This window comes from Rhopilema esculentum, chromosome 3 (genome assembly GCF_057945365.1).
Source record: "Rhopilema esculentum isolate cy_ngs chromosome 3, ASM5794536v1, whole genome shotgun sequence".
NCBI classification, from domain to species: Eukaryota; Metazoa; Cnidaria; class Scyphozoa; order Rhizostomeae; family Rhizostomatidae; genus Rhopilema; species Rhopilema esculentum.
In genome coordinates this window covers 6,569,532-6,592,190 of record NC_142817.1, presented here as the reverse complement: position 1 = coordinate 6,592,190, position 22,659 = coordinate 6,569,532, and the positions used below count along the sequence as shown (strand labels likewise).

General features: G+C 43.7%; 3 protein-coding genes and 1 long non-coding RNA gene across 4 annotated transcripts in view; 1 reads left to right on the top strand and 3 right to left on the bottom strand.

Moving 5' to 3' along the window:
- LOC135692888 (endosome/lysosome-associated apoptosis and autophagy regulator family member 2) overlaps nucleotides 1-22,659 on the top strand; it is a 77,216-nt gene that overhangs the window by 30,738 nt on the left and 23,819 nt on the right. The window lies entirely within an intron of this gene.
- Nucleotides 10,040-12,481, bottom strand: LOC148960518 (uncharacterized). The gene is made up of 5 exons (XR_016144553.1): nucleotides 12,330-12,481; nucleotides 12,094-12,146; nucleotides 11,652-11,715; nucleotides 11,288-11,350; nucleotides 10,040-10,638 (listed from the first exon to the last, which is right to left on the bottom strand). It is a non-coding gene; the product is annotated as an uncharacterized LOC148960518 (long non-coding RNA).
- On the bottom strand, nucleotides 15,767-18,810 carry LOC148960517 (uncharacterized). The gene is made up of 2 exons (XM_089112349.1): nucleotides 17,242-18,810; nucleotides 15,767-17,067 (listed from the first exon to the last, which is right to left on the bottom strand). The coding sequence occupies exons 1-2, from the start codon at nucleotides 18,748-18,750 to the stop codon at nucleotides 16,651-16,653; spliced, it is 1,926 nt and encodes a 641-aa protein (XP_088968475.1). The 5' UTR covers nucleotides 18,751-18,810; the 3' UTR covers nucleotides 15,767-16,650.
- Nucleotides 18,885-21,152, bottom strand: LOC148960516 (uncharacterized). The gene has a single exon (XM_089112347.1). The coding sequence runs from the start codon at nucleotides 21,098-21,100 to the stop codon at nucleotides 18,887-18,889; it is 2,214 nt and encodes a 737-aa protein (XP_088968473.1). The 5' UTR covers nucleotides 21,101-21,152; the 3' UTR covers nucleotides 18,885-18,886.

Sequence of the window (22,659 nt, the reverse complement as noted above, 5' to 3'; positions counted from 1 at the left end):
GAGTTTTTAGAGAGGGTGGTTTATTACTGAGAATGCCATCGTTTGTTTTTTTAAACGTGGGGAATATCTGCAATATTTCTTTGCTTTATGCTTTCTTAAGAAGTAACTATTTTTCTTCAGGAAGGCATTTTTTAATTTGATGAGTGATCTTTACGAGGGCTTATTACTGTACGAATATAAGTAGGTGAATGCTCAAAGCCTCTAAATTGGATAAATAGCAGTATTTTTTCGTAAGGGCACTAATTTCATGTTTCGGGGTGCTCGTTTGGCCTCAGGTGAAAAATTTTTAAAAGGGCTGGTTTTAAAACCTCTCGCCATTCAAGTTTTGGTAACTGACGATTTTATTTTTAATGGATAAATTTTCTATGACCCCTTCTAATTTGTTCAAAGGTGAAGAAATTGGCATGAGTGGTTTTTTTTTCGTTGAAAATGTTCATTTGGATTGGAATTTCAAATTCAACTGACACTGTTTTTATGGTACATCATTTTTAACGTAAAATGCTCCTAAAACTGCCAATAAGTGTAGATTATAAGCCAGTGAGCCCGAAGTGATTTGCCCCGGAGTTCTATAGCTTGCCTTCACATTGCAGTCGATAGTGGACGATTTAACTCCAGAGTGTGGTCCGTGTAGCCAAATGATCCTATTTAATGTTGGAGCCACGTTACTGTACGGATTATTCGTAGGTGAATTAAGCAAGACCAAATTAATTGATAAACCTGCCAAAAAAAGGAATTTTGAAGTCATTCCAATGTCGTCCTTGACAAATGCACTCGATACGGGGCAATCATGGGAGAGCCACCTTAACTCGCAAGCTTATGGCCCGTTTGGCTCGAATTAAGGACGTTTGTATGGGTGAATATCGACCTTCTTAATAAAAGCGACCCTCAATAGAAAAAAAGTCCCTACGTATGAAAATAAACATAATCATGATGCCATATCATCGAAAAATACTTTTTTAGGAATAAGCTTTCAGTTTGGTTTGGAAACGACTGAGGGCATTTTTTGCATCATGAAAATGCCGTCTATTCATTTTTTTATCCCTAATACAACGGCGGGGTAAGCTGTGACGCAGCAAGTTTTAGCAAATCGAAAAAGTTATCTTTCCACTGTGGAACTTTGTAGAAGGAACAGTTAATGGGTAGCTAAGTATTACTAACGACCCGCACTGACAATCAAGTTGACGCTTAATGATCTCGCCTCAATTGTATAGTTTTATAAGAAGGGAAACTTACTGGACCCTTCGCAATCAAACAAAACGAAATTATAAAGATAAGCTTCCAATTTTTTTCGATACGACTAAGAAAGTATTTTCCATCATAAAAATGCCGTCAACCGACTTATAATGCCTAAAACAACGGCGGGGTAAGCTATGACGCAGCAAGTTTAGCAAATCAAAAAAGTTGGCTTGCCACCTTGGAGCTTTGCAGAAGGAAAGGTTAATGAGTACCTAAGTATCGTTAACGACCCGCACTGACAATCAAGTTGACGCATAATGATCTCGCATCGATGCTATAGTTTTATTATGAAGGGGAACATCCTGAATTGTCCGCAACCAAAACAAACTTTCTTGAAAAGTTTTATTTTCGAAAATTTCGGCATTTTCTACGTCCGTGTTAATTTCAAAAGTATGTTTTGAAATGCTCAGTGTCCCACCTCGATATTCCTAATCCTGTCTTGTCTGTTTTTGGTACAAACAGTGTATTTTGTTCCAAGTAAAAATTGCAATGCTTTGCTTGTTGTGGTAATGCTTTCATGACGCCAAATCGAAAATGGCGTCTTTCATGGTGACCTCCGTTGAAAATTCGTTTTCTCGACCGATTGTGCTCATTTTCATCGAGGGGCCCCTTCACAATCTAAAGGTTAATCACATCGCTGTTCTTTTTGTGCTGATTCCATGCGAATAGGACTTTTTGCAACGGGGCAATGCTTTGTTGCCTATGAAGAGGTCGGGGGGCTCGTACCCCCACACGGACAGGATTTTTGCTAAGTTTGTCGTTTACGCTGATCTGGTCAATGATAAACTGTCCATTTTAGCTAGAATTTTTTGTGTTTAATTTGCTTTTCATTTAAATCCAGCGACCTTTTGAAAGTCACGGAGTTTTTTAAGGGGTTGACATCTATATTTTTTATTCTTGTTGATTTTTGTGGGCGGAGCGGCGAATTGTTTGCAGTCTATTCCAGGGTCGCGGGGCCCGTACCCCCACTCGGGTCGGGTCGGGTCGGACAGGATGATTTGGTAAGCTTCGCAACAAAAATGGACACGTGATGAAAAAGTACAGCTCAATTTGAGCATGATAACCATGAGCGCTTAGTTTAGACAATGAGATCGCATTCTTAGCACTGATAACGATCAAATTTCGACCAATCACGGTCGAGCCAGAGCTCGAACACAAAGGATTCGTACAGTGATGTACTGTACAGCGATGTACAGGCGATGATCATGACAATCATAACTTTTGCTCGTACGGTCTCGAGTTTTTGGGAGAAAGGTGTCGCATTCGAACGGTTTTGATTCCGAAAATTTCGAATCGAAACTTCCATCGAGAAGGGAGAAGCGAGCCGTGACGCAGCACCGTTTTCGTGCCAAAAAAATCGATGGTGATTAGCAGAGCCTTGGCAGCGCAACTCTGCGGAGATAATTGCCCTCGGCACAAAGAGGTGGCGGTTAACGACCTAGGTGACAAAGCCTAACACGCTTAACGACCTCTCGAAATCTTTTCACTCGAGAGAGCAATTAGGTCCGCAAGCAAGGCAACTTCCGGCGAAGAAAAGTTTGTTTTCAGGATTTCTAGCAGGAAGACGAAAACGAATCGAAAAACGAAGACCGTTCTCCAAGTGCCGTCAGCAGGCTGCGCGTGACTGAGGGGGAAAGGAGCTCGTGCGAGACGGTGGAAAACCTCGGGAGGGAACATTAGGGTTAGTGGAGCTCGGACCGTGTTCACCGCTGCTTGCCCTTCATTTGCATAGTGGCATCTTAGTATATAGTGAAGCCAGTGGACCGCCGGCCCGCGGCACGCCGAGCCAGTGGACCGCCGGCCCGCGGCACGCCGAGCCAGTGGACCGCCGCCCGCGGCACGCCCACCCGGTGGACCACCGGCCCCCGACACGCCAAGCCCGTGACCCGCACCCCCCCCCCAAGCCGAGAAGCAAATTAGCAAAGAACCAACTAACGCCATGCCCAACACACAAAACCCCCCTCACACAAAACCCCAACACACACGGCTTCGCCCCCCGCAGAGGCGTGCCCCCCGCAAAGGCGTGACTCCCACACAAAAGAGGCTCCCGCCAAAGAGAGGCTGTGGCGTGCTCCCACGCAGAGGCAGCAACAACCACGCCCTCTGCCATCACAAAATTTTTCCTCAAAAAAATGTGCAAAAAACACTCGCACTCCTGCAGAATTCAGCGCAAAAATCACTCGCGCTCCTACGCGATTTTTACTCGCACTCCTGTCACAGGCGCTAGAGGGCGGGGAGGAGAGGGGGAAGAAAAGGTCCCCGCCCTCTAGCGCCTGTGACAGGAGTGCGAGTAAAAATCGCGTAGGAGCGCGAGTGATTTTTGCGCTGAATTCTGCAGGAGTGCGAGTGTTTTTTGCACATTTTTTTGAGGAAAAATTTTGTGATGGCAGAGGGCGTGGTTGTTGCTGCCTCTGCGTGGGAGCACGCCACAGCCTCTCTTTGGCGGGAGCCTCTTTTGTGTGGGAGTCACGCCTTTGCGGGGGGCACGCCTCTGCGGGGGGCGAAGCCGTGTGTGTTGGGGTTTTGTGTGAGGGGGGTTTTGTGTGTTGGGCATGGCGTTAGTTGGTTCTTTGCTAATTTGCTTCTCGGCTTGGGGGGGGGGTGCGGGTCACGGGCTTGGCGTGTCGGGGGCCGGTGGTCCACCGGGTGGGCGTGCCGCGGGCGGCGGTCCACTGGCTCGGCGTGCCGCGGGCCGGCGGTCCACTGGCTCGGCGTGCCGCGGGCCGGCGGTCCACTGGCTCGGCGTGCCGCGGGCCGGCGGTCCACCCAGAGCCCGCTTTGGCGGGCTCTCCAAGAGTGGAAAAAAGTTTCGGGTATAGGGGCTTGCAAGAACCCGCCTTGGCGGGTTCTCCAAAAAAGGCTAGTCTTCCTTCCATAAAAGGCAAAAAATATCAATGACTATAAATAAGGACGTAGTTCAAAAGTCTAATTTATTGAGATGTATTTGGGGAAGGATCAAATGTTCTACTGTATGTGGTAAAGTGTATCGTATTTGGAAGTGATTATTTTCAAATGTAGGGAGAGTCTCTTGCAATTAAAATAATATTTATAATGAGACGATATTAATAAAAAGTTATGATTGACACGTGTCTAGTGAGCAGAGTGGGCAGATGTCTAGAGCTAATGTCATTCACTCCAAGGTCTTGAGTGGCACCGCTCTTTCATTTATAATGAGGGATAATAAATATGGTTGCTTTGTATGTTCCTAGTGCCAAGATATCTAGAGCAAATGTAATTTTCGCGCGATTTGGTGCGGAGTATTGTTTTGGCGTTTGCAAAGTGCCCATACATTTTGAGGGAGTTTTTAGAGAGGGTGGTTTATTACTGAGAATGCCATCGTTTGTTTTTTTAAATGTGGAGAATATCTGCAATATTTCTTTGTTTTATGCTTCCTTAAGAAGTAACTATTTTTCTTCACGAAGGCATTTTTAATTTTTTAATTTGATGAGTGATCTTTACGAGGGCTTATTACTGTACGGATTATAAGTAGGTGAATGCTCAAAGCCTCTAAATTGGATAAATAGCAGTATTTTTTCGTAAGGGTACTAATTTCATGTTTCGGGGTGCTCGTTTGGCATCAGGTGAAAAATTTTTAAAAGGGCTGGTTTTAAATCCTCTCGCCATTCAAGTTTTGGTAACTGACGATTTTATTTTTAATGGATAAATTTTCTATGACCCCTTCTAATTTGTTCAAAGGTGAAGAAATTGGCATGAGTGGTTTTTTTTCTCGTTGAAAATGTTCATTTGGATTGGAATTTCAAATTCAACTGACACTGTTTTTATGGTACATCATTTTTAACGTAAAATGCTCCTAAAACTGCCAATAAGTGTAGATTATAAGCCAGTGGGCCCGAAGTGATTTGCCCCGGAGTTCTATAGCTTGCCTTCACATTACAGTCGATAGTGGACGATTTAACTCGAGAGTGTTGTCCGCGTAGCCAAATGATCCTCTTTAATGTTGGAGCCACGTTACCGTACGGATTATTCGTAGGTGAATTAAGCAAGACCAAATTAATTGATAAACCTGCCAAAAAAAGGAATTTTGAAGTCATTCCAATGTCGTCCTTGACAAATGCACTGGATACGGGGCAATCATGGGAGAGCCACCTTAACTCGCAAGCTTATGGCCCGTTTGGCTCGAATTAACGACGTTTGTATGGGTGAATATCGCCCTTCTTAATAAAAGCGAACCTCAATAGAAAAAGAGTCCCTACGTATGAAATTATACATAATCATGATGCCATATCATCGAAAAATACTTTTTTAGGAATAAGCTTTCAGTTTGGTTTGGAAACGACTGAGGGCATTTTTTGCATCATGAAAATGCCGTCTATTCATTTTTTATCCCTAATACAACGGCGGGGTAAGCTGTGACGCAGCAAGTTTTAGCAAATCGAAAAAGTTATCTTTCCACTGTGGAACTTTGTAGAAGGAACAGTTAATGGGTAGCTAAGTATCACTAACGACCCGCACTGACAATCAAGTTGACGCTTAATGATCTCGCCTCAATTCTATAGTTTTATAAGAAGGGAAACTTACTGGACCCTTCGCAATCAAACAAAACGAAATTATAAAGATAAGCTTCAAATTTTTTTTCGATACGACTAAGAAAGTATTTTCCATCATAAAAATGCAGTCAACCGACTTATAATGCCTAAAACAACGGCGGGGTAAACTATGACGCAGCAAGTTTAGCAAATCAAAAAAGTTATCTTTCCACTGTGGAACTTTGTAGAAGGAACAGTTAATGGGTAGCTAAGTATCACTAACGACCCGCACTGACAATCAAGCTGACGCTTAATGATCTCGCATCGATGCTATAGTATTACCATGAAGGGAACATCCTGAATCGTCCGCAACCAAAACAAACTTTCTTGAAAAGTTTTATTTTCGAAAATTGCGGCATTTTCTACGTCCGTGTTAATTTCAAAAGTATGTTTTGGAATGCTCAGTGTCCCACCTCGATATTCCTAATCCTGTCTTGTCTGTTCTTGGTACAATCAGTGTATTTTGTTCCAAGTAAAAATTGCAATGCTTTGCTTGTTGTGGTAATGCTTTCATGACGCCAAATTGAAAATGGCGTCTTTCATGGTGACCTCCGTTGAAAATTCGTTTTCTCGACCGATTGTGCTCATTTTCATCGAGGGGCCCCTTCACAATCTAAAGGTTAATCACATCGCTGTTCTTTTTGTGCTGATTCCATGCGAATAGGACTTTTTGCAACGGGGCAATGCTTTGTTGCCTATGAAGAGGTCGGGGGGCTCGTACCCCCACACGGACAGGATTTTTGCTAAGTTTGTCGTTTACGCTGATCTGGTCAATGATAAACTGTCCATTTTAGCTAGAATTTTTTGTGTTTAAATTGCTTTTCATTTAAATCCAACGCCCTTTTGAAAGTCACGGAGTTTTTTAAGGGGTTGACATCTATATTTTTTTATTCTTGTTGATTTTTGTGGGCGGAGCGGCCAATTGTTTGCAGTCTATTCCAGGGTCGCGGGGCCCGTACCCCCACTCGGGTCGGGTCGGACAGGATGATTTGGTAAGCTTCGCAACAAAAATGGACACGTGATGAAAAAGTACAGCTCAATTTGAGCATGATAACCATGAGCGCTTAGTTTAGACAATGAGATCGCATTCTTAGCACTGATAACGATCAAATTTCGACCAATCACGGTCGAGCCAGAGCTCGAACACAAAGGATTCGTACAGTGATGTACTGTACAGCGATGTACAGGCGATAATCATGACAATCATAACTTTTGCTCGTACGGTCTCGAGTTTTTGGGAGAAAGGTGTCGCATTCGAACGGTTTTGATTCCGAAAATTTCGAATCGAAACTTCCATCCTGAAGGGAGAAGCGAGCCGTGACGCAGCACCGTTTTCGTGCCAAAAAAATCGATGGTGATTAGCAGAGCCTTGGCAGAGCAACTCTGCGGAGATAATTGCCCTCGGCACAAAGAGGTGCCGGATAATGACGTCGCTGACAAAGCCTAACACGCTTAACGATCCGATGTAACCTTTTCTCCGGAGAGGCAATTAGGTCCGCAAGCAAGGCAACTTCCGCCGAAAAAAAGTTTTTTCGAGGATTTTTAGGCAGGAAGATGAGGAGAGATCGAAAAAGGAAGACCGTTCTCCAAGTGCCGTCAGCAGGCTGCGCGTGACTGACGGGGAAAGGAGCTCGTGCGAGACGGTGGAAAACCTCGGGAGGGAACATTAGGGTTAGTGGAGCTCGGACCGTGTTCACCGCTGCTTGCCCCTAATTTGCATAGTGGCATCTTAGTATATAGTGACCCGCGACAGCCCGAGCCAGTGGACCGCCGGCCCGCGGCACGCCCAGCCAGTGGACCGCCGGCCCGCGACACGCCCTGCCAGTGGACCGCCGGCCCGCGACATGCCCAGCCAGTGGACCGCCGGCCCGCGAAACACCGAGCAAGTGACCCGCAAGCCCCCGCCCAACCCTAGGTGCAAATTAGCAAAGAACGAACTAACGCCATCCCCAACACACAAAACCCCCTCACACAAAACCCCACAAACACGACCCCAACACACACGACCCCAACACACACGACCCCAACACACACGACGTGCCCCCCGCAGAGGCGTGGCTCCCGCACAAAAGAGGCTCACGCCAAAAAGAGGCTGTACCTGCTCCCCCGCAGAGGCTGCAAGAACCACGCCCTCTCCCATCACAAAATTCTTCCTCAAAAAAAAGTGCAAAAAACACTCGCACTCCTGCAGAATTCAGCGAAAAAATCACTCGCGCTCCTACGCGATTTTTACTCGCACTCCTGTCACAGGCGCTAGAGGGCGGGGAGGAGAGGCGAAAAAAAAGGTCCCCGCCCTCTAGCGCCTGTGACAGTCGTGCGAGTAAAAATCGCGTAGGATCGCGAGTGATTTTTTCGCTGAATTCTGCAGGATTGCGAGTGTTTTTTGCACTTTTTTTTGAGGAAGAATTTTGTGATGGGAGAGGGCGTGGTTCTTGCAGCCTCTGCGGGGGAGCAGGTACAGCCTCTTTTTGGCGTGAGCCTCTTTTGTGCGGGAGCCACGCCTCTGCGGGGGGCACGTCGTGTGTGTTGGGGTCGTGTGTGTTGGGGTCGTGTGTGTTGGGGTCGTGTGTGTTGGGGTTTTGTGTGAGGGGGTTTTGTGTGTTGGGGATGGCGTTAGTTCGTTCTTTGCTAATTTGCACCTAGGGTTGGGCGGGGGCTTGCGGGTCACTTGCTCGGTGTTTCGCGGGCCGGCGGTCCACTGGCTGGGCATGTCGCGGGCCGGCGGTCCACTGGCAGGGCGTGTCGCGGGCCGGCGGTCCACTGGCTGGGCGTGCCGCGGGCCGGCGGTCCACTGGCTCGGGCTGTCGCGGGCCGGCGGGCCACCCAGACCCCGCTTTGGCGGGGTCGTCAAGAATGGAAACTCAGGCTAGGTGGGCCTTGCAAGACCCCGCTTTGGCGGGGTCGCCAAGAAAGGCTAGTTTACTTCCACTCCATAATAATAAATATCAATAGCATTAAGTAAAAACTTTATGGAGGATTGTAGTCTATTTACAATAACATTCAGTAGAAACTTTTCAGTGAATTGTAGTCTATTTAGATAAAGTGTGGGATCTTATGACATATTTTTTATGGAACATGGAGTAAATCGAATGAGTATTGAGCAGTCACCATTGGGGCCTGCTCGTTTGCCATTTTGAGAGAAACTTGAAATGGGTTTTAGAAGAGAGCAGAATATATGTATTGTGACGCGGAAGGACATTATTGAAAAATTGCATTATTAGGGAAGGATTTTTTACATAATTTGTTATTAGAAAGAAGGTGGTTGCTAAATTGGTGAAGGAAAAGCGTGAGAGAGCAGTTAAAGTTTAAATCAATAACTCAGTAGATTATCAAAGGTGTGATTTTGCTGTTTCCGTGTGCTCCAAACATTCTGTAGTTTATTTTTAGGCAATTAAACGATGTTTATTGGTAGCTTCAACGTTCTTCAAGTGCACAGTAGGTTTGATGTTGTGGAAATGGTTCTTTCATATTACAATTTCTGACAATACCCAGGCATCTTAAATTGCGACGCTGGTCAGCCTAGCCTAATTATTGCGTTTAATGTGGGAACCTTGTTACTGTACGTATTATAAGTAGGTCTATCATCCAGGACTCAATTAATTGATTTATTTGCCAAATAAAAGAAATTTGGAAACCATTCAACTGTTGGAGAGGTTGGTGGTGTTCGTTTTAAATGTACTACTAAGACCTTGTCAATTAATTGTCTATAGGTCAGATGATTTTTCGAGATTATAATCATGTTAACGCTATTTTTGGTACAGTTCACATATATCTAGCTTCTTTTAACAGAATCTTCCTTTCTGATTCAAATCACGTGATTTCATTGTTGCTAGGTGGCGTGTTAATATCAGCTCGGGCGTTTCCGCCTCGTTTTGACATTTTAATACCAATGGATGAGGCCTTCAAATTTGGTAAAGCAATAGACTTGTTATTGGGTTGCCCCCGACCTCCATTTTATATGGAGAAGCTCAAATTTCGATATTTTCACGAAGAGGCATCCAGCAAAGTCATTTATCTATTTCCTCTTCACCCTCGACCAAATTTGAAAATAAATTAATCTTTATATGAATTTTACTTAATACCTGTGTCTAAAATATTGCCGAAAGAGAATATATATAGTTCCACAAATGTTTCATTTTTGAGCACTTCCACTAATGTTTCATTTTTGAGGACTTTTTATCATGCTATAAAACTTTACTGATTATCAACTATCCTAACTTGTGTTCAATGGCAGATTTCTAGCAGAAAAACAAATATTTACTTCATCATCATAATAATTATCAAAATGTTTGCTTATTTTGAAAACAACAACAATTAATAGTTACTATTGGCGAGCCAACCCTAGAGTGGAGAATCCTCAAAACAAAATCCATAACTAAAGCAAAATTTAAAATCTGATGTTTTCAAAATATATGAGGCAAACCCTCAAATATATCACAATGAGGGAGGCGTGTATTTCACCAACATCCTCGTAAAAAACCAATTGCAAGATTGGTAACAATAAATGGCTAGAGTTGAGGATCCTCCAAAGTTAAATAGGACATTTAAAGCAAAATCTAATAGATGTTTATAACGCATAGGGGGCAAACTCTGTAAAAATGCAATGAGGGAACCGTGTGTTTCATAAACACCCTCGTAAAAAAACCAATTGGAAGTAGGGTAGGAAAATCTATGAAATAGGGGTCCTATCAATCGCTGAAACTATTTGAGAGCAGGATGCAAAATCTTGAATTATTCTTCAACTTTACAATAAACATACAAAGATCCTCTAAATCAATCAAATTACAACGAAACAAAGGCCAAAGAAGAAATGTCTTTCATTCAAATCGTGGTGTCAAAACGTCTCACAAATGCCCTGAAAAAAAGAGGAATAATGGTTATTAAATTTCAGCGCTAGTGTGTACGCGTAGAATCAATTCATTAAAGCATGTTTCCATGTCGAAATGGAAATGGCTGGAAAAATTGCTTAGCAGTTGTAAAATTGGTCTAAAAGTGGTAGAAAAACACGTACAAAAAAAGAGCAGAATGATTATTTTGACAAAAAGGGGCAGCTTCCAATCCATGAAAATATCGCAAAAGCAATCAATCAACTGTGAGGGGTTAGGGGAGGCGTAACTTCACCGGCATTTGCAATAGATGGAAAAATGTATTGAAAAAGTTATTATATTTCTATACCACGATGAGGGCAACATGAAGTTTACAAAAACTCTACTAAATCTTGTCACTAAGGGTGTAGCATGAATATTTAAACAAAAAGGGGCAGTAAAAATTCGCAGAAAATATCGCGAAAGCAATCAATCAATCGCGAGGGTTAGGAGGAGGTGTAACTTCACCGGCATTCGCAACAGACGAAAAACTGCATTGAAAAATTTAATTTTTCTAAATAAACCCTTGGCTTTTCGTTAAGAATTCATTCAACGTATTTATATAAAGAAACGCGAAACAAAATTTGAGTGTAAACAAAGTAAAACACCAAGAGATCTTCTATATCAAAAATCGCTTACCGTGTGATGAAACTGGGTGATAATATGTTTACAATACTTTGGTCAATCTGCAACGGGTATGTCCTGCAAAAATCCAAGAATAGCCGAAATGAAAACTGTGACGCAGCAAGTTTACCAAAATCAAATGTCGACATCGAAGATCAAGGTTCCTAATCGGTGCGTCACTAATGATCGTTAACGACCCGCACTCACAAAAAGTTTCCCCAATAACGACCTTGCAGACAATGGGGTCACATCACAAAGGGGGCGTAGCTTGATCGTCGTTCGCAACTCGTCAGGCAAAACTATCTAAGAAACGGCGAAAAAAATTTGAGTATAAACGAAGTAAAACACGAAGAGATCTTTGATATCAAAAATCGCTTACCGTGTGATGAAGCTGGATGAGAATATCTTTTACAATACTTTGGTCAATCTGCCACGGGAATGTCCTGCAAAAAATCCAAGAATAACCGATATGAAAACTGTGACGCAGCAAGTTTACCAAAATCAAATGTCGACATCGAAGATCAAGGTTCCTAATCGGTGCGTCACTAATGATCGTTAACGATCCGCACTCACGAAAAGTTTCCCCAATAACGACCTTGCAGACAATGGGGTCACATCACAAAGGGGGCGTAGCTTGATCGTCGTTCGCAACTCGTCAGGCAAAACTGTCCTATAAAGTTTGAATTTCCTGAATCTAGGCGTCACAATTCGCTGAGAATTCGTTGCACAAATTGATAAATAATAAAATATAAAATACCTCTATTTTGAAACGTAGATAAACGAAAAGGGATGAAAATAGCCCCGAAAACAAACGCACTAACCTGATGAATATTCAATTTGGGAAAGGTATTCAAATCGTGTTCTCGACACTGTCCTGCAAAAACAGCAGAAGAACAGACGGTAAATTCAATGTTGTAGCTAATAAAAGAGCAACAGAAACATAGTATTCAATAAAGGGGCGACTATTAAATATTTCGCGGCAGGGGCAGGGCGTTTTGTTAGAAAAATGGCAAGGCAAGGTGCAGAAACATAAGCGAAAAGAATAAACAATACTCACACTGAAAATTGCGTCCAAAATCAAGGGTCCATTGTGAGAAACATGTCGACTTCTTTTTCCAAACCTTTCTTTCCAACCGTGTGCTCTAAAATGCACCTGGCTGGAAAATGATCTTCGCGTCAATTTATATCATGGTTTTGTCCAGTTGAGACTGTTTTGACACAAATTGCACGGTCATTTATCAATCGATCCCCCATAAAAGGGAATTTTTCAGTTACCGGGAAAAAAACTGTCCCTGCAACAATGCAAATCGCTACGTCATCGGAACGCATCGCCAAAAGATCATGATAACCATGAGAGTGCCTAGTAGTTTAAGCAACAACAATGAGATAATCATGACAATCATAACTTTTGCTCGTACGGTCTCGAGCTTTTGGGAAAAAGGTGTCGCAAGCGAGCTGTTTCGATTCCAAAAAACCTCGAATCAAAACTTCCATCCAGAAGGGAGAACCGAGCTGTGACGCAGCAAGGTTTTCCTGCAAAGGAAATGGAAGCTCGCAGAAACTTGAGGATCCCGCACTTAATTGCTTCTCCGCACAAAGAGGTGGCGGTTAACGACCTCGCTGACAAAGCCTAACACGCTTAACGACCCGACGTAACCTTTTCTCCGGAGAGGCAATTAGGTCCGCAAGCAAGGCAACTTCCGCCGAAAAAAAGTTTGTTTCGAGGATTTTCGAGCAGGAAAACCGAGGCAGATCGAAAAAGAAAAACCTTGCTCGTGGTGCCACCACAGGACGGAAGCAGCGGGCGGGGAAGGCAGCAGCAGAGGGGCAGGGCAAACGAAGGGGTTTTCGGAAAGGCAACGTGCGGACCTCGGACCGCGTGCACCGGAGCTTGCCCTCAATTTGCATGTCCACATCTTAGCATATAGTGACCACCCAGTGGACCGCCGGCCCCCGACACGCCAAGCCAGTGACCCGCAAACCCCCCCCCCCCCAAGCCGAGAAGCAAATTAGCAAAGAACCAACTAACACCATGCCCAACACACAAACCCCCCCTCACACAAAACCCCAACACACACGGCTTCGCCCCCCGCAGAGGCGTGCCCCCCGCAAAGGCGTGACTCCCGCACAAAAGAGGCTCCCGCCAAAAAGAGGCTGTGGCGTGCTCCCACGCAGAGGCTGCGACAACCGCGCCCTCTGCCATCACAAAATTTTTCCTCAAAAAAATGTGCAAAAAACACTCGCACTCCTGCAGAATTCAGCGCAAAAATCACTCGCGCTCCTACGCGATTTTTACTCGCACGACTGTCACAGGCGCTAGAGGGCGGGGAGGAGAGGGGAAAGAAAAGGTCCCCGCCCTCTAGCGCCTGTGACAGTCGTGCGAGTAAAAATCGCGTAGGAGCGCGAGTGATTTTTGCGCTGAATTCTGCAGGAGTGCGAGTGTTTTTTGCACATTTTTTTGAGGAAAAATTTTGTGATGGCAGAGGGCGCGGTTGTCGCAGCCTCTGCGTGGGAGCACGCCACAGCCTCTTTTTGGCGGGAGCCTCTTTTGTGCGGGAGTCACGCCTTTGCGGGGGGCACGCCTCTGCGGGGGGCGAAGCCGTGTGTGTTGGGGTTTTGTGTGAGGGGGGGTTTGTGTGTTGGGCATGGTGTTAGTTGGTTCTTTGCTAATTTGCTTCTCGGCTTGGGGGGGGGTTTGCGGGTCACTGGCTTGGCGTGTCGGGGGCCGGCGGTCCACTGGGTGGGCGTGCCGCGGGCGGCGGTCCACTGGCTCGGCGTGCCGCGGGCCGGCGGTCCACCCAGAGCCCGCTTTGGCGGGCTCTCCATGAAGGGAAAAAAGTTTCGGGTATAGGGGCTTGCAAGAACCCGCCTTGGCGGGTTCTCCAAGAAAAGCTAGTCTTCCTTCCATAAAAAGGCAAAAAATATCAATAACTATAAATAAGGACGTCGTTCAAAAGTTTAATTTATTGAGATGTATTTGGGCAAGGATCAAATGTTCTACTGTATGTGGTGAAGTGTATCGTATTTGGAAGTGACGATTTTCAAATGTAGGGAGAGTCTCTTGCAATTAAAATAATATTTATATTTGAGACGATATTTGGTTTGATAAAACTTATATGCTGTAATAGTTTCCGATTTCCTAATAAAGGAGGGGGAATTTTGGTTACTTCTATCGCCACTATGTTTCTTTCAAAGGGTGTTTGAAGTAGTTTTGGAAATTGGTAGTGAGTTTAAAAATGCCCGTTGAAAAAGGCTGTATCTTTTGATTGAAAAAACTGAATAGGTTATAATGCAGTCATTGTTTTGAATATAAAATAATCGGAGTTTCGTGTGGACCGTATGGGCCGCGCATGTGTTATTTGATGCAATTAAGCTGTACCCTAAAAAAACTACGGGATACTGGATATATTAGATTCAAGAAAATTCGTATGCTTCGTCAGCGCAGCCTAACTATTGGGTTAAATGTGGGAGGCTTATTACTGTACGGATTATAAGTAGGTGAATGCTCAAAGCCTCAATCTAATAATGAATTTTGGCAAATAGCTGTAATTGAGACGTTGTTAATGAGCAATTGATTGACATGTCTCTAGTGAGCCAAGTGCCCAGATATCTAGACCTAAGGTCATTCATTGCAAGGGCCTGGGTAGCATTGTTTCCTCATGTATAATGAGCAATATTAAATGTAACGGCTTTGTCTGTGCCAAGTGCCCAGATATCTAGACCTAAGGTTCTTGATAATTTCCCGAAGTAAAGTCAGTTATTGAACGAAAATGAGTTATTGGTTAAATGTACGCTCGTTCTCAGTTGAAATATCATTCAATGTTGATACCAAATTTGGTTTATCTACATGCATAAAATTTTATGTTGTCAATTAAAGAAAAGATGTTTTTGCAGCAATGTTTCATTTCTGGGTAAGTTGTATCATGTAATTAAAGTTAGATAATTTTAAAGTATGTTGACTCGTGTTCAATGGCAGATTTCTTGCAGAGAGACAAATATTTACTTTTTCATTATAATAATTATCAAAATGTTTGCTAATGTTGAAAACAACAACAATTAACGGTTGCAATTGGTCAGGTAGTGGTAGAGCTGAGAATGCTTTGAAGTTAAATAGGATAACTAAAGTAAAATGTAGTAGATGTTTTAAAAATATAAGGGGCAAACGCTGTAAAATGTCACAATGGGGGAAGGGTATATTTCAGAAATATCTTAGTAAAAAATCAATTGCAAGTAGGGTATCAATTAATGGCTACTATCGTTGAGCTTATCCTAGATTTTTAGGTATGGGTGAAATTTTATATTGCCGGAAGAAAATATATTTTCATTGATGCTCATTTTTGTGCAAGTTTTATCATGTTATTAAATTGGAGTGAAGACGAATTTTATTAACTTATGTCGAATGGGAAATCTCTTGCCGAGAGATAAGTGTTTAGTTCTTCGTGTTGATAATTAATGTTTGGTAATATCAAATTTGTAACGAAATGCTGTTATAAATGGAAAGAAGTCGGAGAGTAAGAAATAGTGTTGGTGGTTATGATAATCAACGCGAGGCTCCGTATGATAATAATCGATGTATACTTTCATTCGTGTTGAGGTATGGAGTTTTAATTATTCAGTAGTATATCGATACGGATAAATATAACATTGTTTGGTACAATTTGACTATAGCGGTGTTATGAGATTGTTTGACTTGATCCTGTTGGATGATTGTTTGACTTCATCTTCTAAATTCAGCTGATGTAGTGTTCATGATGATAATCATCTTGTTGCTGGTTGATCTGAAAGTTTAGAGGGAAAAGAAATTTTGTGTTAGATTGTTGTACTGAAGAGGGTAAAAATGTGAACGATTGAAAAATATATTAAGTAGTAAGGAAGGCTTTGCCGGGTGCATTAGTGAGAAAGCCCAAACACCACGTCAAGGGGCACCCTTTGTTTGGGGTTTCCTTTTTGCGCAGAAAGTGCACTTAAGAGTGTAATAGAGTGTTGTTTGATAGTGAAGTGCGAGCTTAGAGAAAATTTTAGCGAAGTTTCTATAATGAAGTCGTTGTTGGAAGATTTGGAATTAAGATTAGGATATAAAAGGTGTGCAGTTCTGCCGAGAAGGAAACACATGTCCCCATAGGCAATATCAAGGAACATGCAAAAGGATAACTCTGAGAAGAAGGAAAAAGCAAGTTTTGAAGAAAGGATCGAGTAAGGAATAGAAAATAAGTTGTACAAGTGAAGAGTTGATAGCAGAGAAGATAACGAATGTTTATGTAGTACAGTTACGATGTGGAATTGATGCGGGTTCTGTTTTTTGGAATGCAATTGTGTGGAATATTGTGCAAGTGCCATTAAAAATGTTAGGTAGTCGCCATGAGGTGCTGGATCAATTGTTACTGTAGAACTTCGGGGTAGACGATGTTTTTTGTTCTGTTCCCTTGTGGCAGCATGACCTTGATCCCTGCAAATGATTTGGCTCTGGACATCGCTACGTATAATTGACCATGGGTAAAAACAGGTTCAGGGAGGTAAACACCAACTTTTCGCAAGGACTGTCCTTGTGCTTTGTTGACTGTTAGGCAATATGCCAACCTGACTGGAAATTGTGTCCTGGCGATGTCAATGGGTAGGGCGGTATCTTTAGAGGACATGGTGATTCGTGGAATCATGACATAGCGTCCTCTGTGTTCACTGGCGATCACTTCGGCCCAGATCAGATGGCGTTGCAAATCGCGGACAATGAGACGGGTGCCATTACAGAGACCTTTCCTAGGATTGATGTTCCTCAGCAAGATGATTGTAGCGCCTACCTTGATGTGTGTGAAGAAGAAAAGATATTTGTTAATAATGGTATAAGTATATGTGATCGTATAACATAAAGTTGGAGGACGTAAAATGAATTCTGAGTGGTTTATGGGCCATGGCAAGAATAATTATAGAATGTAGGATAAAGTGTCATTATCAAAGTAAAGGGGTGTACCTACCTTCAATTCCAGTTCATGAAGTGGCATACCAGTTGGCGTCTGTGAATTGAGGAACTCGATGGGATATGCTGCAGCCTCTTCGGGATCGTCAGTGATCACCCTATCAGTACTTAGGTATGTTTGAGTGGCTGCGTGTAGCCTATCCAAAATCAGCTGATTGATTTCGTGCGAGGCCTCGTTTGTGGGTGTTAGACAGCAGCGTTCTGCCATTACTTCTGGGTTGGCCATTATGTCTGGCTCTCCTGGTGGTGCTGGTGGATAAAGGAAGTCAACAATCTCGTCGAGTGAATGCACCAACATATGGTCAGGCAGCTCGATTTGACCCTGTGCATCCTGGGGTTCTTCTCCATTTCCAATTCTTAAGAGCCAATCTGAAAAGTCTCGGTATGTTTCATCTTGGATGGCTCTCATGTTTGTCACGAGTTGAAAGGTGCGGAAATGGTGCCATAGTGGTGAATTTTTCATGTTCTCCTGGACAATTCGTTCTCTTCCTGCTTTCAGAACAACTGGGAGAACCTGTCTAAAATCACCACCAAGAAGCATGAATTTACCTCCGAAGGGTCTGTTAATTCGAGTAATGTCTCTGAGTAGGATGTCGACTACTTTTAAAGCGTTGACTGGGATCATCGATGCTTCGTCCCAGATAAATATAGTGATTTGGAGAAGTTTTTGAGCTTTAATGCTTTGACGCTTTATGTTGCATGTCGAATCAGATAACAACGGGATAGGAATTTGGAATGTAGAATGTGCTGTGCTTCCGTTGATGAGCAACGTGCTTGCGATGCCTGAATAAGCAACACATTTAACAGTAATTCCTAATGCTTGGAGGTTATGAACAATTGTGTTGTACAGGAAAGTTTTACCTGTTCCTGCTGGACCGTCAACAAAGAAGCAGTTGTTTTCTGAATGAGTTTGGATAGCTTCCATGACGGTGTCGTAAATGTGACGTTGTTCATTGGTGAGGAGCTGCAACATTTGTTGTCCAAGCTCTCTTTCGTGAGCAATGTCGACGTTTTCTTCACCTTGCTCTGGATTCCGGAAGTTGTCTGGCAGCTGTGGCAGCTCAGCAAATTCCGGATCTGCGATGGATTTTCCGTGGACTTTTAACAGGCTGTCAATGTCCCAAAGGCACAGGTACATGTGTCTGTCCTGGAAGGCAATTGTTGGGTCATTGTGAAGCTGCCTGTCATGTCGAATGTAATCTTCAGACATTGGCTGTTTGAACTGCTCAAAAAGAGCTCTGATGTCAGCTGGAGTCTGAAAGATGATGAGCGTTGCGAAAAGTTGTCTCATCTGTGATGGCATGTTGATGATCATAGCTTCTTCAAGGCAACGTATAAGTTCAGCATCATCATCTAATATGCCCATGGCTTTTGCTGCATCCTTGAATGTCTCGTGTAGTTCACCATCGACTGTTCTGAGGTCTTCGAAGGATGTTGCGCCTCTTCGGTGGAGGAGAAGAAGTCTCAACCCATATCGTTCTGCGTCGGTTCCCTGTACCTGGTACATTCGTCCAACTATCTTAAACGCAGGACGTATCTACGAGTGGGAAAAAATTAAGAGATTTTTGTCGAGGTGTTACTTCATTATTTTATGATTATTATGAATGTAGAAATGTAAAATGTAAAATGGAAATATATAATGTTTAAAGTAGCGATTGTAATGAGAATGAGAAAGATACCTTTTGTTTCCATGTTTTTGTTCCTTTGTCAAATGTATAATGTTCGGGAATTTCATGGTAAAGGTACTGGTGTGCGTCTTGATCATGGTCATTCAACTCAAACCAAGCAGTGAGCGTAGTGTTAACATTTCTGTGTAAAACCTGCTGTTCACGTCCCTCTTGGAAGTAGACATTCTGCTGTAGAGGGAGATGTACTGCAAGGCGTACGATGGTGTGGCTCTTGTCATGGAACTTATACTGCATGATTCTGAACACTGCCTGGTGTGGTCCAACATATCTTGCGTTGAGATATTGGAGGATTTCATCATGGAGGAGAGTGTTTTCTCTGATCTCAACGTGTGCACAGTCGCTTCCTTTGTGGATGTATTTGAAAATGTACTTGACACTCTTGACGCTTGTGCACACTTCGACATTCATGTGGCAGTTGAACTTCATCAGAAGAAAAGGGTTGTAGGGGACAACCCAGGAGTCATTGGCGACGTGGTGACGAAGCTGGGCTGGATATTGACCACGTCTCCTGTACTGGGGGTATCCATCAACATTGAATTCTGTCCGTTGTTTTAATGGCTTTGGGAAATTTTTGCTGCATTTTCCTTCTGCCATGCATGGACAATGTGGGTCTAAGTCACCACATGGGCCGTGAATCATGTGCTTCTTCACCATGTTGTGCAACTGTTCGTTTGTCTGAGGATCAGGGATTTCAGCTGAAACTAACTGATCTACATCTGCAGCATCACGCGGTTTGTCTGGATTTGAGAAAAATGTGAGCATATGAGCATGTGGTAAACCACGTTTTTGAAACTCGATGGTGTATACATACGCTATAACATGTCCTAGCAAGTGTCTCTTTAAGATGTCGTCGAGAAGCTCCTGGAGTTTTAAATGGAAGACACGGCTGATGATGTCTGGGCGGTCACTTGGTTGCTGGTGTGGAAGCAAGTTCTCCGTTACCTCTGGCCATCGTGGATTGGCAGTCATTGTTAGAAAGATGTCTGGTTTACCATACTTAACTACGATACTCATGGCGTCCTGGTAGTTCTGGTACATGTTTCTGTCACTACCGTGAAATGTGGAGGGGAGAATAACAACGCGGCCTACATTGGCATGCTCTTCCTCAGCGCGTGCGTGAATGTGGTCCATGAGGCCTTGGTAGGATTCAACTCTGAGTTGAGCTTGGTTTCTTCTTATGAATTCTAATTCGTTGCCTTCAATTTTGGTGAATGCATCGACTAAGTATTGTTGAAATAGCAGCTTTGAGCGGTGAATGGTGGAGAACGCATCTCGGAGTGCCACTCTGAAAGCATAGAACTCATTCAATGATATGCGTTGTCTTGGATTTGCAGCTCGTGCTCTTCGACGGGGGTCTTGGGCAGCGGCCACGTTGCGTGGAAGTTCAGTGTGCCAGCCTGCTTCACCTCTGAAAAAGAGAAGAGGATAGGTCATTGGATCCGCAGCGGGAGATGTTACCTTTATTTTGACAGTGTTGGCCTGGTTGTTGGGGTAGGTCTCAATGTCCCTGTCTGCTGGATTGGGAGGTGCTCCTTCATCTCCAACGAAAATGGCTGCTATTTCGGAAACCATTGGTTGATCATAGCGTCTATCTTGGAGTGCACGATGTGTTATGATCATGCGTACAGGTAGAACTGGCTGGTTGTTTTGAGCTGCAAGGGCTCGTTGCTGTTGGATAACTTCTGCCATGTTTCGGTATTGCCGGGCAAAAGGATTAAAAGTCACAAGTTCATGTTGGAGTAGTTGGACGAGTTCTGGCCTCAAGTTGACATTTCTGGGATCGGCTATGCGCTCGTGCAAGGCTTGGTCAGTATCTAGGATGTAGAGTTGACTATACTGTGGGCGTTGACCAGGGAGTGGCTCACCAGCACTTGTAAGATGATAGGCTTGACCGTGGATGGTTATGACTTTAGGACCTCTTCCAGGGTGATGGTCGATTGGAGCGTTCCAGGAAGCCATCGCCAATGCACAGTTGTAATGGCGGATGTTTTCAAGAAAATGGCGCGAATCGACAGATTCGGCAGTGAAGAGCTCAGCTACGTTATGTGATGGAGGGATAATGGGTGGTAGATTGATTCTACCTTCAAAACAGCATTTTGTGAATTTACCTTTGGTGTTTCTTTCTTGTAGGAAAAATTTTGCACGACAATGGTTGCAGAAATTATTCATTGTCCCCAAGTGATGTTGTATTGCAAGTTGGACGGGTGGTGGTGGGTGGGCAGCATGTAGCGGTTGGGCAGCTTGTAGCGGGTGGGGAGCTTGTGGTGGCTGGGCAGGTTGTGGTGGCTGCGCAGCTTGTGGCGGCTGGGCACCTTGTGGCGGTTGAGCACCCGGCGGGGGCTGGGCAGGTTGTGGCGGTTGGGCAGCTTGTGGCGGCTGGGCAGCTTGTGGCGGCTGGGCAGCTTGTGGCGGCTGGGCAGGTTGTTGCGGGTGTGCAGCTTGTGGCCGCTCAACAGGTGGTTGCGGCTCGGCTGTTGGCTGTAGGTGGAGGGGTGGTGGTGGCTGGACAGGTGGTGGCAAGTAGACAGGTGGTCGGGGCTGGATGGGTGGTGGGGGGTGCAGAGCTGCTGCTGCTTGGGGATGGATTTGATGTTGAACGTGTGGGATGTGTGCAAGTGCTTGAGATGCTTGTTGCCACTGTCGAAGCTCTTCTAGGGCGTGTGCTACAGGTTGTTGTTGTGCAGCAGGGTCGGGTTGTTGGGGGATATTTTCATTTTGACGTCTTTGGCGTCTTCTTCTTCTATTTCCTTCATAAGTGAGAGGTCGATGACGTCGACGTGGCATGTTTGTTTTATCAGTTACTGATGGAAGAAAGACAAAATGGGTAAAGAAACGCAGCAGTTGGGAGAGATAAAGTACATAGGCTAGGGAAGGTAATTTATTTGGTAAGGAATTACTGAGCTCGGAGCGAATATCAATTTGGATATTTCAAACCAGGGGGCCATTGAACTGAGGGAAGAGTAAAGGGGATATTTGAATGTGATTAAAGGGGTAATGTAAGTTGTAAAAACTTTCCGAAACATTTGAAGCTCAGATGAAGCTAAATTTTGAAGCCCAAGGATGAATGCAGAGAAGGGAAAGGCGATATCTGAATGTGTTATTTAAGGGGCAATATGAATTTTAAAACTTTTCCAAAAAATTTTAAGGACAGATGAACCTAGGGAAAAGTAAGGGCAATAAGAGGGTACGATCACGGGAGTGAATTTATCATTAAAGGGGGAATGTAAATTATAAAAATTTTTCAAAGGATTTGAGGCACAGAAGTGAATTATATGAAGTTGTACTTACTGCGAAATTGATTTCGAGTTGAAGAAATTGTTGAAAATTGAATCACAATATTCTTTCGTGAATATCTGGTGAAGAAAGGAATAGATCAGTAAGCGAGTATGAATTTTGGGATTGTAAAACAGGGTACGATCAGGGGAGTGAATGTGTCATTGAAGGGGAAATGCAAATTTTAAAAATCTTCCAAAAACATTGAGGTGAAGATCAATCAAAGGAAAAGTAAGAGTAATGTATAAAATTGTCTTAAAGGTGTAATATAAATTTTGAAAAAATTTGCGAAAATATTTGAAGGGAAATATGTGAAGGGGCTTAGTGCGAAACCTAGTTCGAATTCAACACGTTTTGGAATGTTTGATGAAAATATTCTATAGGGACTTTGTGGTAAAGAAAGGTTATACGAGTAGGTACATATCAATTTTGGGATTCTAGAAGAGAAGGAAATA